The 14,545-nt window shown below is 36.3% G+C and overlaps 1 protein-coding gene across 4 annotated transcripts in view; it reads left to right on the top strand.

Moving 5' to 3' along the window:
• Nucleotides 1-14,545, top strand: part of SCN2A (sodium voltage-gated channel alpha subunit 2) — an 83,551-nt gene that overhangs the window by 27,286 nt on the left and 41,720 nt on the right. For 3 of the 4 annotated variants that reach the window (XM_036421854.2, XM_036421855.2, XM_045575275.1), the window contains 3 exons: nucleotides 429-561; nucleotides 4,808-5,046; nucleotides 13,843-14,016. In XM_036421854.2, coding sequence (XP_036277747.1) covers nucleotides 429-561; nucleotides 4,808-5,046; nucleotides 13,843-14,016 — 546 coding nt within the window. Of the gene's footprint in view, nucleotides 1-428; nucleotides 562-1,929; nucleotides 2,100-4,807; nucleotides 5,047-13,842; nucleotides 14,017-14,545 lie in introns of those variants that run through there. The other variant, XM_036421858.2, reaches the window with a different exon arrangement.

Raw genomic sequence — 14,545 nt, 5'->3', positions numbered from 1 at the left:
AACTACTATTGATACCTATTAGGGAAACTTAAAATTTTTTCTTACACCAAATCACATGAATATATGTCTATAAAGATCTAATAACTCAATCTGAGAGTAATTCAAGGAACCATGTGTGTCAGTCTGAAGTTCTAGGTGGATTAAATACTAAAAAGGTATCTATCCAATAGTATACATGGTCCTTCCAGCCCAAAGCTCCAAAATGGGGAATTAGAAATGTCCATTTTGATAACAAACCCAGGCATTCCTAAAAACTGAGACTCTGATGGGCTTTCAAACACTTCCCAAGAATGGTGATTCAGCAATGTCTTAATGAGCTGTTCACATCTGAGAAAGCACAGTGAATAGTTAGGTAGCAAAAGTGATGGGAATGCTTTTAGTTTTGCTGCTCTTAAAAATAATAATTTCATCTAAAATTTTATTTTTAGGGGACGACTACCGAAACAGAAATAAGGAAGAGACGGTCCAGTTCTTACCACGTTTCCATGGATTTTTTGGAAGATCCTACAGCAAGGCAAAGAGCAATGAGTTTAGCAAGTATTTTGACCAACACCATGGAAGGTATGTCAAAAATCTTACAGCATAGCTACTTGGTGGTACTTTGGTAATGATGAAAAAAATAAGTCTATAAATTTCAAGAAAATTCTTTCTGACTTAATACCACATCATCATTATGTCTTTTACTACATGTATATTCCGTCATCTATTATAGATTTTTATATTTAGCCTCCAGGAAGCTACTGCAAACTCAAGGTATACTTGGAATACTATTATACTTTCATAGAATAAATACTGAATCGTTGAATTTGTTGTGCACATGACACTGAAAGGAGTTTAATGATAAATGCTTATTTTTAGAATGATGCTAACCCATTTGAAATGCATTAACTGCTTGAGAAACAGGTTATAAAACCTGCTGATTTAATCAGAAATGTAAATGAAAACTGTAAATCAGCGTTTGATATAAATCCTTTTGAAGCAAATTTTTCAAATTTTTGTAAATCTACTTTTGCCTCTTTCTGACCAGAGTACTATATTAGCCTTCTCTGCAGATTATGTCTGAGTAGTTAACGTATTGTTTAGAAATCTGGTTCTGATGAAGCCGAAATAAAGATTTTGGGGACAACTTGATCTGTGACCAGTTCTTGGTTCTGCCATGTATTAAATGTGTTAGCTTATGACTCTAAACTTCAGTCTCTTCATCAATAAAATGTGAAAATAAGCATCAGATTGTTGTAAGGATTAAGTGGGGCATCATATATGAAGCACATATGTACCTGTCATGTAGAAAGCAGTCAATAAATATTATCATTATTCATTGTTTTATTTTTGTTGTTTTGTTCATTTACAAGTTTGTGCCTTTCTATACTGTAAGTAAACTGGAATATCTACTTTAAGTATTTGGAAAATATTTTCATATAAAATATATTCTATCCTCCTCCCTTATCCTCCTTTCCCCTTTTCTCCTTTTCTCTTGTATAATCCAGCCCTTCCACCCTCCCCAGATGTGCGTGTGTGTGTGTGAGTGCTTGCATGTGTGTGTGTGTAGATGTGTCAAAGGAAAAAACAAATGGAGTATGAAAGAGGAGTGAAAGAGAGAGGGAGAGAGCACACATTGTGCAGATGACTTTATCTTTAGTTATAGTTTCACTTATTATTGGATAGGCTCTTGGAATAATTACTTTTCAGTCTGAATGGAAAAACCCCATGATACTAACAGCAGTACCAAAAACCTAAACATCACAGCCAGAAGAAACTCACAGTGCAGATGGCAATATATATCACAGACATGTCAGCTTTTCCACACCCAATTTTCGTTATGTCCTAGTGCAGTATCAGAAATCTCTTCACCGATTTATCTGGAATATTAAACTCGGTCCATTCTTCCCCAACCTCGCCTGCGTTAGCTTGCACTCCCTCTTCCCCCCCAGCTGCCAGTAGCTTGCTCCTCCCTGTCCCTCCAGGTAAATCTTTTGAAGATTCTCTGGTCTTCTGCTCCTTGCCATAGCAAAACCACTGAGAGGAAGCTGCCAGTGGTTCTGCTACCGATGTCAGCAGCATGTCTGCTCCCTAAAGCAAGAAGCAGAGAAGGAGACAGGGTAAGTCTAAACCAACAGTCCTACTTTGCACTTCTGGTAGCGTTAAGTTTGAGCTTACGTACGAAATGACTTCGAAAACATCAACCCATCACAAGACCAAACCAGTCCACTAACTAAGATACGGAGTTCAACATCAGTGCACTCAGATCACCCGCCATGGGAATGTGTCTCAGAGAGTCACTTAGGGGGAGAAGATGTCCTGGGAATTAGTGTAGCCCAGGAAGCAGGACACTGAGCGTTTGGTTTTAATATCTGCAGAGCTTTTAACCTTATGTTTTGTTTGTTTTTTAAGACAATGGCTACCTTTTATTTGTTTTTCCTTGGCTGTATAGAATAAAAAGCTTACATTTTACATAATGATTTTTAAAAAACCTTGAATGTGGCATTGATCTAAGCTTGTTATTAGCAATACGTAGCATGCATATGCATACCAGAACTGCCTTTATCGTTGTTGTTTCAGATAACGGTGGAAAGGTTTCTTAGGTGGACATAATCTGTTTATTTCGGGTTCTTTTCTTCTGAATCTAATTATGATTTAGTTTATTTCCCTTTTGATTGTTGATTGGGCTGGCAACTTTTGTTTTCCTTCTTTTGAATTACAGCTAAGTCTCCATTGTCCACGGCAATGAATAGCCTATAAATGAAACGATAGGAGATGAGCAGAAATGAACTGCCTTCCAACTTTTCCAAAATCCCAAGCCACCCAGAAATGTTTCCTGGTCACAGCCTTGGGAAGGACAGTGGGAGGGTGGGTGAGGGGCACCTGAGGAATTGAGCTGGGCTGTCGATGATTCTCAGTGTGGATAACCCACACAGGAATAATGGAGAGATGGCTGTAGTTCTCTCCTGAGTGCTTTGTTGTTTCAGAGTAGAAAATTCTCCCTCGTTTGGCATGAATAATTGAATAATTTTACTTTGGAATTTAACAGCTTTGCCACACATTTTCCTGGAGTCGCGATGTATAATACCAGCTGAATTTCCACTTTTGAACTTTTCTCTGATCTATTTATTTTTTTTCCTGCACGATTACTGTTTGCTTCTGTTTATTTAATAAATGACAGGTAGCATTTAAAATAAATTTGCTCTGACTTGCTCTGGCTGTACACAAAGAGATTTCTTTGTTTCTCTTTTGTGATTTACTATAAATGATAATATATTTTAATCTCCAGCATAACCATAAGGTTATTTGGGAATGTTAAAAATAACTATAAAATAACTAGTGCATCATAATTATGTTAATATTTTTCCTCTGATTTACAACTCAACTATCCTTTATTATTTACAAAATTGCATGTTAAAAAAAATACAAATAAACTGTGCAGTGGAAGAATTTCAATACCTAAAAAGACAGTTGAAGAATCCACTGAGTATGGAATTCTGTTAAAAAAAAAATAACCAGGAAATTAATTTATTTTAAGGAAGTAGTAAACTTTATAGCATTTGTTAGTAGTGAATTTTTTAAAAAGAATTATTTAAAAAATTGATTCTGGTATTACATAATTGTCAATAGTGAATGTTTATCAGCAGGACAAAAAAATCATTACCTATGATCATGTTTGTTTATTTTATATGCTGTTTCTTCCCTTGCAAAGTTTATTTCCTAATAAACTATACCATTATTAGAGATATATTCCAGTTGTCACAGTAGTAATACCAAAATGTCTTACCAGAGTCAATTATGCATAAATGAAAAAAAGAATCTTTCTCTCTACTAAGAAGTGATAGTCTCATTCAATAGAACAAGCAGTAGGATATGCAAGAATGATTTTGTCAGAAAACAAGTTCTGCATGCTTTTTCCACTCAAGAGTTGATTAAGAGATCATCTTACCAAAGGAAGAGAGTAAATAATTTCCCACCTCTAATTTTCTAAAATTCTCTCCCAGTATTTACCAAGTTTCAGTATTTTTAATATCATCTTAAAGCTCTGTGCATTTCTGAACTCTTTCATCTATTATTTAGTTAAAGTCCTTTTTGAAAATAATGTACTTAAAATAAATACATTTTAACATAAAAACTATACCATAAAATTTATAAATTCTACATGTTTTCCACTCAAAATCCTCTTGCATTTTTGCAGTAGTATATAAATCCCATCTTGTGAAACATGGATTTATTATATAGTGAAGATCCAGTTTCTTAGAAGTAATATTTCCTCTTTTTTCATACCCTCTTATTAAATTAAGAGAACAAATCTTGTAGAGCTCAATATTCAGTCTATCTCTAATAAGCTTAATTAGAAAATTTTTTACTAAGACTGGTGACACTAACAAAACTATCTTATTGAAAGAACCACAAAACATATGTAATCCAAGAAACTGAGATTCAGCATTTCTGATAAAGGTTTGAGGGAGTCGCTTGAGAGTAATTCTTTGTATATCTGGAACATGGATGAGCTTTTAGCATCCTTAATAGAAGTCCCACCTATTAATTTCTCATAGCTTTGAAGATAATTATCAGACAGTTTAACACTGCAGATAGAATCTTGGAAAAGAAGAATTTGGACAGTTTACTAGTTTTTCTGTGCCCATGTCTTCCATGACACCTCATCCATTATAAGTGTTTTCCTGCTCCATCATCAGATTCACCCATTTAATAACTTTAGGGTTTTGTGTTTTTTTTTTTTTTCAATATCACTTTCAACTTAAACCAAAGACTGCTTACTAGAAAGTCAACAGTTTTCATGAGTAGTCTAACTTTTTTCTTCCAGAACTTGAAGAATCCAGGCAGAAATGCCCACCCTGCTGGTATAAATTTGCTAACCTGTGTTTGATTTGGGACTGCTGTAAACCCTGGTTAAAAGTGAAACATCTCGTCAACCTGGTCGTGATGGACCCATTTGTGGACCTGGCCATCACTATCTGCATTGTCTTAAATACACTCTTCATGGCCATGGAGCACTACCCCATGACGGAGCAGTTCAGCAATGTGCTGTCAGTTGGCAACCTGGTAAGGCTCACTGAGTTCCTCTTTCAATGGACTTAATGATTGTTATAATGAATTTTATTCTCACACTCATGTATGTCAACTTTCAAATTAAACATGAATTTATTGGCTGTGTATACCTGGAAAGAAAAAGTTTAGCTTCCCTTTTTAAATAACAAAAATATATCATCAAAGGAAGGAGTGCAAAAAAAAAAAAAATTCAAAGATGTTATGTACAATTTGATTTAGAATTAAATTTAAATTTCCCATTTGTTAGAAATATGATTATGAATTATGGAGGACATCGATCTATGATTTTTTAAAAATCCTGATGTAGTTTTCAAGTATTTAGAATAGATTTTTAAGACATATATACTTTTGCCAAACAAATTATAAAATATGCCAAGTCAGATAATTTTATCACTTATAAATACGTTAAGGTGGATTCTTTGTGATAGGAAACATCATATAGTGGTTATTCTGTTTAAATTTCTTCTGTAAAATTAGGAATTTATAAATGATGACTTTTGCATATATTTTTACTCTGGCTACATGATAAAATGATAGAAATGAAAGTAAAGTGGTCTTTAGGGACAAACAAAAGGAATACATTTATACAAAAATATATGAGGTTTATAAGCTCTCGTGCATTTTCCAACTTGATATATGAACATATAAACAGTTTGTATATAGATATTAAATAATAGATTCTAAAGTACAGTGTACATGTTTTTAGGATCTGAAGTAACCACTGTGTTTTTTTATTATAGTCAGACTGGTCTTCACTGAGCCAATGATAAAGTTAATATATGCTGACCACTTGTATTATTAGGCACCATGCTATGTGGTTTATATGAAATCCCTCTCTCTAGGTTCCCGCAAATTTACTCTTAAGGTCGATACTGTGATTGTCTTCATTTTACCATTTGGGAAACTGAAACATGAGAAATTGACATAGTGGTGGAAGGTGTGAACACTGTATCATAGACTGTGAAAGCTATTTCAAAAACTACTGTAAGTTATCGTCAATAATCACAGACTTTAGAGGAGGAAAGGACAATAATATTACCTCGTTCAAATTGTCATCTACATAGGAATCCCTTCAACATTATTTCTAAAATATGAGCAAGAGATTAAAGAAAGCTTTGTGGAGGTGGATATTCAGAAACAACCCAAGTAGGCTTAAGCAAAAATAAAGAGAATCCATTAACTCCAGTAAGTAAAGTCCATTTGGGCCTAGCTCCATATGTTAGCCTGCTAGATTCAAGTTCTCAGTCAATGTCTTTGGGAGTCAACTTCCTGCCCTAATTTTTCCCAGTATGCTTTGTTCATCTCTGACTGGGTATTCTATTGATGGCATTCTACACAACCTTTATCCTACCAACATAGGTCCTATTAGTACTTCCTAACTAACAGTTTTAACAGAAGCATAAGAGTTGGTTATCATTGGCTGGGTTGGAGTTACAGGACTATTTCTAAGCCAGTAGTGACTCTGATTCTAGGGCTAGCACGCCTATTTGGTAAAATAAGAACCCTGTCTTATCACTGAAGACAGAGTAAATTAAAAAAAAAATTATGAAGAGAAAAGTAGGTCTGTTATTACCAGAAGATAAAGTAGTTGCTAGAAAGACATAGTAACAAATGGACAATTCATAGGTGGGATTAGTCTTATGTGTTAAAAAAGGTAAATTTGCATTTGAAGTGAATCATGGAGTAGTGAAATATAGAGATAAGATACACATTTGCCTCAAGTTCATATGGAATATTACCCAGGGTAAGCTATATTTTAAGTCATAAGACAAGCCTCTTTGAACTTAAAAAAGATAGAAATCTTATAAAGTACATTTACTGACAAAAACAGAATGAAACCAGTAACAGAAATATATTTGGAGAACTTATAAATATGTGGTAATTAAAAAACAAACTCTTAAGTAACCAGTGGTTTAAAGAAGAAAAAAGAGGTGGATGAGTGGTAAGAATAGATTATGGATTATAGTTTCTGAATGCTCACCACCACAATCCATATCTATCCTTGCCCCTTAAGAAACTAAAAAAAGAAGCAGAAACTAAACCCTAAGCTAACAGAAGAAACAAAATAATGAAGAGTAAAAATTAATGAAATAGAGAATAGGAAAACTAAACAAAATCAAGAAACTCAAAAGTTGATTCTTTGAAAAGATCAACAGAAATGACAAGTATTTAGCTAGACATAAAAAAATAAAAGACTTACTAGGTGTACCAGTTAATTATATAGATTTTTTCAATGGATGGAGTTATATATGTTGATATATATGTGACTTGATATGTATGCTATTTTGTTATATTGACAACAAGCTTCAAAACTTCATATGTCAAATTTGCTGAAGGTGTTAACATCATGATATTTTTATACTTAAAATTGTCAAGTTTCATGCCAAAAAAAGAGCATTTGTGGGAAGTTATAATTCGCTACTTTATTTTGAAGAACAGTGCTGCTGAATACTTTGGGAAGCTTATGCTCCATCTCAAATACTTGTGAACACTGGTTTAAATGCTTTAAAAATGATGATTTCAATGTGAAAGACAGAACATCCAGGTCAACTGAAAAAGTTTGAAGAACAACATTTGCAAACATTATTGGATGGAGATGCTTGTCAAACTCAAAAACAACTTGCAGAAAGATTAAACATTGCTCAGCAAATAATATATGATCATTTGCAAGCAATGGGAAATATTTCAAAGAAAGGAAAATGGGTGCCACATCAACTGAACGAAAGACAAATGGAAAACCGAAAAATCATCAGTAAAATGTTGCTTCAACAGCACAAAAGTCTGGTGATAAAAGTGGTTTTATTTTGAGAATCCCAAATGCACAAAATCATGGGTTGATCCACGTCAACCATCAACATTGACCAAGGCCAAATCACTTCAGAAAGAAGACAATGCACTACATTTGGTGGGATCAGGAAGGTGTGCTGTATTATGAGCTTCTAAAATCAGGTGAAACCATTAATACTGATCGCTAGCGACAACAAATAATCAATTTGAACCATGTTTTGATAATGAAACTACCAGAATGTTCCAGAAGACACGGCAAAGTAATTTTGCTTCATGATAATGCACCATCACTCACTTCAAAACCAGTTAAAGACACGTTAAAAGATGTTGCCTGGGAAGTATTAACCCACCCACCATATTCACCAGACCTTGCTCCTTCAGATTACCACTTGTTCTGATCAATGACACCTGCACTTTCTGAGCAGTATTTCAAAACATACAAAGAAGTGGAAAATTTGGTCTCTGAATGGTTTGCCTCAAAACAAGCAAAGTTCTATTGGGACAGTATCCACAAATTACCTGAAAGATGGAGGAAATGTGTAGCTAGTGATGGACATTACTTTGAATAAAGCACTTTTGATGTTTTTCTTGAAATTATCATGTTTTCTTTGATTACAAAATCCACATTATTTACCGATACACCTGGTAAATCAATAAAATCGAGAATGAAGAAGGAAGAGGGAATTTTACTATAAACCTTATAGAAATAAAAAGGAGTATACATAATAATACAAACAATTGTGTGCCAACAAATTAGATAACCTTGATGAAATAGAAAAATCCCTAGAAAGTAACAAACTACTGAAATTGACCTAAGAAGAAACAGAAAATCTGAAAAAGCCTGTAATAGGTACAAATTGAATTAATAATTTAAAAATAATGTTCTCACAAAGGCAAGCCTAGGCCAGAAGAGTTTTACTGGTTAATTCTACCGAATGTTTTAAGAATTAGCACCAATGGAGGGGGGGAAAGGGGGAAAGGAGCATTTGTAATGATATGAACAATAAAAATATATTTAAAAAAAGAATTAGCACCAAGCCCTGGCTAGTGTGGCTCAGTTGGTTGGAGTGTTGTCTTATATACTGACAAATCTTGGGTTTGATTCTCATTCAGGGCATATACCCAGGTTGTGGGTTCCATCCCCATCAGGTTGTGTACAGAAGGCAGCCAATCAATATTTCTCTTTCTCTATCTAAAATCTAAATAAAATAAAATAAAATAAAATAAAATAAAATAAAATAAAATAAAATAAAATAAAATAAAAAAGAACGCCAGTTCTTCACAAACTGTCTCTCCCTCCCCCCCCAAAAAAAATAAATAAATAAATAAATAAATAAAAAATTAAAAGGGAATACTTGCCAACCAAGTTTGGGATTTGAAGCCATCCAAGAAAAGAAATTGGACAAATACTTTGGACTTTAAAACCCCAGATGGCTACACTTTAGGAGTAAAAATTATGTCAGAGAACCAGAAGTTTCAATTAGACCAAAGAGTAAACCAAAGCAACCCTACCCTAAATAAATATAAAACCAAGGTACTGTAAGTTCCAGGCGGCCAACCTATAATTTACCTGCCTGCTAGAAAAATACCAATACTCTCCAATGGAAAATAATTAAATCAAAAATCGCTATAACACATCATCCACAGCACATACAAGATAATGTATTATGTGAAGAAATAGGTAAATGTGACTCATACTTGGGAGGCAAAAAACAAACAAACAAACAAACAAACAAACAAAAAACACTCAATATAAATAGAACCAGAAATGACAGAATTGATACAGTTAACAAAAAAAGAATTTTAGTGGAACTATTATTGAGAAGGGGTTTTAAAGGAGCTATATATGTTTAACAATTTGAAGGGGGGAAAAGGATCAGGAAGAATAAACAGATGGAGAATATAAACATATAAAAATGAAAAGTATAAAAAGCAATTATCTAGACATTTTAGAACTGAAAGGTACAAATTCTAAAGTGGAAAAACTCACTGGATGTTTTACCGGGGCCTTGGGCTCCTGGGAACTCCCACGATAGAAATGAGGAGTCAGGCGAAGGTTTATTAAATAGATGGAGCTTGCAAGGGAAACAGTGTCCAAGGGGGAAAGGAGTGGCTGCTGCCTCCAGAACAAAAGCCGGGAACAGTTCTAAAAGGGTTGAGGCAGGAGCCTGAAGTCTAATATTCAGAGGCGGGGACTCTGGCGCCTGTGCAGTGGAACTATGTACTATAATACTTCTTCCTGCCTGGACGGTCTCATTCGCATGTAAGTCTCCACCCAGGTGTGTGTTTTACTCTTGTAATGAGGGTAAGGTCACCAGGCAGTCATTCTGGGGCTTAAGTATGCATTAAGGTTGAGAAATTCCCTTTGCCTGATAAAGTGGTACCTGGTGCAGCTTTGTCTGGTGCAGAGTTTGAGGGGCAACTGACAGAAATTACAACTTTCTAGGGGAGGCTCAGCTTGTCAGAAGAAAGGGTTGTTAAACTTAAGGCAAATGAATAGAAATTATCTAATTGGAACAGCAGAAAATAAAGAAAATGAATTTGAGTCTCACTAATCCGTAGAATACTATTGAGTGGCCTATTCTATATATACTAGAAGCCCAATGTACAAGGCCCCAGAGCTGCCTCTTTCTGCTTTGCCCTGCCTTCCCACGCTGCCCAGAGGCCCTGAGAAATGGGGGTGGGGCAGAATACCTGCGTCATCACCATGGTGACAACGCAAATGTCCGCAAGTGTCCGCAAGTGTCCCACCCCTGTCACTCAGTACCTATGTATGCAAACTAACCACCATCTTTGTTGGGTTAATTTGCATATCACTTCTGAATGGCTGGTGGCATAGGGGAGGTCTGGTCAATTTACATGGTTGTCTATTATTAGGTAAGATAAAAGGCTAATGTGCTAAGTGTCTCTCTGACTGGTTGCTATGATGTGCACTGACCACTAGGTGGCAGACGTTCAACACAGGAGCTGCCATGACATGCACTAGCTATTTACAGAGAAATGGTACTGCAGACCTGGCACTCACAAAGCAACACTTGGCTTCCAACAATTGAGACACAAGCCTCACCATTACCCTGAAGCAACAACCCACCAAATCACAGCAGATGCTGCTGAGCTGAGACCCCATGGTGCAAAATGTGACCCACAGCCTAGCCCTGCCCAGAAGCCATGGCTGTGGGCACTGGGTAACGACATCATACAACAACATCTGGCTTCCTGTCCCCAGGGAGATTTAGAAAGCTTAGAAACTAGACCCGACTGAAAAGAAGTAAGAAATGGTGGACCTGGAAAATGACCTCAGGTTTTCTCACTGTGCAGAATATAGTTAAACACTGCTGCAGTTAAATATTTTACCCTTTGTTTTCCCTGCGTGATCTACAATAATAATTTGCTTGGTGTTTATATTTACTGGTGTTTGTGTTGCTCACAATTACCTAAAACAGAAGTTGGGGTGCTTTACTGCACTGGAAAAATCTTAGCTAAATCAGAAAACAGGTCTAATTAAGCAAGTTTATCCTATCTAATAAAAGAGTAATAAGCAAACTGACCATACCTCTGCTACACCACAAGCCATGCCTACCAGCCAATCAGGAGCAAGTATGTAAATAAATAAATCTCAAGAAAAATGGCTGCAGCCATGGAGCAAGCAGGAGGCTTGGCTCCACTCAAGGCTACAAAATTCCAATTATAGAAGATAAATAATCCCAGATACCAGGGCCTCTACTTGGGTCACCAAGGGGCGTGGCTGGCCTGCAAACCACCACAGACTTCTCACCCAGGCCACCCCAAGCCCCAAGGAAACCCCCACCCCGATCTGGGACACCTTTCAGGGCAAACCAGCTGGTCCCCAACATGCACCAGGCCTCTACCCTATCTAATTCTATCTAATAAAAGAGTAATATGCAAATTGACCATCACTCCAACACACAAGATGGCTGCCCCATGTGGTCAAAGATGACTGACCCCATGTGGACATAAGATGGCCGCCATGAAATGGCCATTAGGGGAAGGCATTTGGGAGGGACCAGGCCTGCAAGGGAGGGCAGTTGTGGGTGATCAAGCCTACAGGGGAGGGCAGTTAGGTGTGACCAGGTTAGTAAAGGAGGGAAGTTGGGAGTGACCAGGCTTGCATGGAAGGGCAGTTGGGGGGACCAGGCCTGCAGGGGAGAGCAGTTAGGGGCAAACAGGGGAGCAGTTAGGCATCAATCAGGCTGGCAGAAGAGTGGTTAGGAGGTGATCTGGCTGGCAGGCAGAAGCTGTTAGGGGCAATCAGGAAGGCAGGCAGGCAAGCAGTTGGGAGTCAGCAGTCCTGGATTGTGAGAGGGATGTCTGCCTGCCCGTTTAGTGGGATTGGGCCTAAATGGGCAGTCGAACATTCCTCGAGGGGTCCCTGATTGGAGAGGGTGCAGGCTGGGCTTAGGGACATCCACCCACCCCCACTCCCCACTCTCTGTGCACAAATTTCATGCGCTAGGCCTCTATTAAGATTATAATGGACCTGAAAAATTCCTGTCCACTGATGATGTCATAGTTATAGTCTTGTGATAGCACATTGCATTACATTACACAAATAACATGCTGTTGCAATTGCCAACAGTTTTCAATATAATGACATGCTGAGCAGGTTTATAGCCTGGAGCTGTAGGGAAACTGAATTTGTTACACAGAAATATGTCTCTCTTGCATAAGGATTATTCTATTTTAAACTAGATAATTAAAAAAAAAAAAAAAAACAGTAGACAAAGGGATGAAATAGAACCCTTTGCAAAAGACAATTACGTTTGTAGAAGAATTTTCCATTTGTCAGAGTGCCTCCCAGCTATACCACAAGGAGAGAGTGACCTTATCTCTAGAAATTCTTATCGATGCTGATGCAGAACACAAAGACTTAAACTTGTGTAACAATCTTACCCCTGTTTACTGTGCTTTTCCTGGTAACCCTTCATAACTGATTCCTCTAACCTCCAACATGTTCTTTTGTCTCTAGCTGCAGATGGTATTTAAGGTGGTGGCTTCAGCCATTTTGGTTTCTCTGGGTGTCCTATGTATAGGTCCTATTGAATGTTTGTTTTCTCCTGTTAATTTGTTTTATTACAGAAGTGTCTCAGCCAAGAACCTAAAGGGTAGAGGAAAAAAATGTTCTCCCCTACAGGGCAATAGGTTATAATACACAGCGTGGGTGTGTAGTAGGCTATGCCACTAGGTTTGTGCAAGTGCAATCTTTGAGGTTCACACAATAACAAAATCGCCTTAGGACACATTTCTCAGAACGCATGCTTGTCCTTAAGCAGCACGTGACTGTACTACACAAGGGACTAACATCTCACTGGAAACAATTGAGGTCCTAAAAAAGTGATGCGATGAAGGAAAGAAAAAAAAATTAAAAGTTAATTTTAAAGAAAGGGCCTTTCATTTGATCTTTATATTTTATACATATATGGATATTTTAAAGCTAAGAAACAAATATCATTTGATAAAGCTGTACACAAAGAAAATGGAGAATGGAAAATGTTGCTTCTAGTGGCTGGGCATTATTAATTTTTATTAAAAGAAGTTTTTTTTAGTATTCTTTCCATCTGAAGGGTGAGTGGTGACCATGTTCATTACAGAGGGTTGTTAAGTGCATCCTTAGCATCAACCTTGCCTGTGGGGCCATGAGAGAAAACTATTAGGTAAGCATTTGGTGAGATTTTGGAAGGCTAAAGAGCTCAAAGGCAGAGCCGGGCAGTTAACCACAATGAGTTAGCTGAGCCTTTCATATAAGAATGTAAACATAAGAATATTAATTTTATTATCTTAACTCATGTGCTCGTCATCACTTGATAAACCTTAAACATAATAAACAATTAAATATTGATTTGAATACAAACCATTTGAGGGAATAGTTTGCTGGACTTAAACTGATTTTTAAAATACAGAATTATGATTTGTTGGCAGTAAATTACTCAATAATTTTTATGTTGTTAAGATTATTCACTCATGTAAAAAACATTTCTCATTTAGGTCTTCACTGGGATCTTCACCGCGGAAATGTTTCTCAAGATCATCGCCATGGATCCCTATTATTACTTTCAGGAAGGCTGGAATATTTTTGATGGTTTCATCGTGAGCCTTAGTTTAATGGAACTTGGTTTGGCAAATGTGGAAGGATTGTCAGTTCTTCGATCATTTCGGCTGGTAAATTAATTGGAAGTATCCATAATGTTTTTATAATTTATTTAATTTGTTTTCACTCTTTCTAGTAACCATTATGGTATTTTACATGGTCACAATATTATTTGAATGCATTTTAAAAACAAACCAGATTGCTCCAACCAACTGAGCCACGATTAGTCTTAAGAACATCGTGTTCTGAAGTTTGTTTAGAATTTCCCTTACCACTTTCAAATTTCACATTTGAGTAGAGATCTTTAGAGCTGTGGTCTTTTCCCCCCATCTTCACAGAGAGCTGTGGATCTAATTTGAAGTCAGAAGAATGCAAAGAAATAGAATAAATGTTAGAAATTATTACATAAAAGTAAATATGGGCAATTATTTTTTTAAATGTTTAGCAAATAGTTTTGATAATGTGATGCAGTTTAAAGAAATAGGAAGCATAATATCATTAGCATCTTGCTTAGAATGTCAGGTAATTTAATTATCCTCTGGGAATAAATTAAACATTTTCATACTTACATTTGATTCTTTGAGTCACTTAGATGCCATT

The sequence above is a fragment of the Pipistrellus kuhlii genome, unplaced genomic scaffold (genome assembly GCF_014108245.1).
Source record: "Pipistrellus kuhlii isolate mPipKuh1 unplaced genomic scaffold, mPipKuh1.p scaffold_m20_p_7, whole genome shotgun sequence".
In the NCBI taxonomy this organism is placed as follows: domain Eukaryota; kingdom Metazoa; phylum Chordata; class Mammalia; order Chiroptera; family Vespertilionidae; genus Pipistrellus; species Pipistrellus kuhlii.
This window is presented reverse-complemented; position numbering and strand designations above follow the sequence as displayed.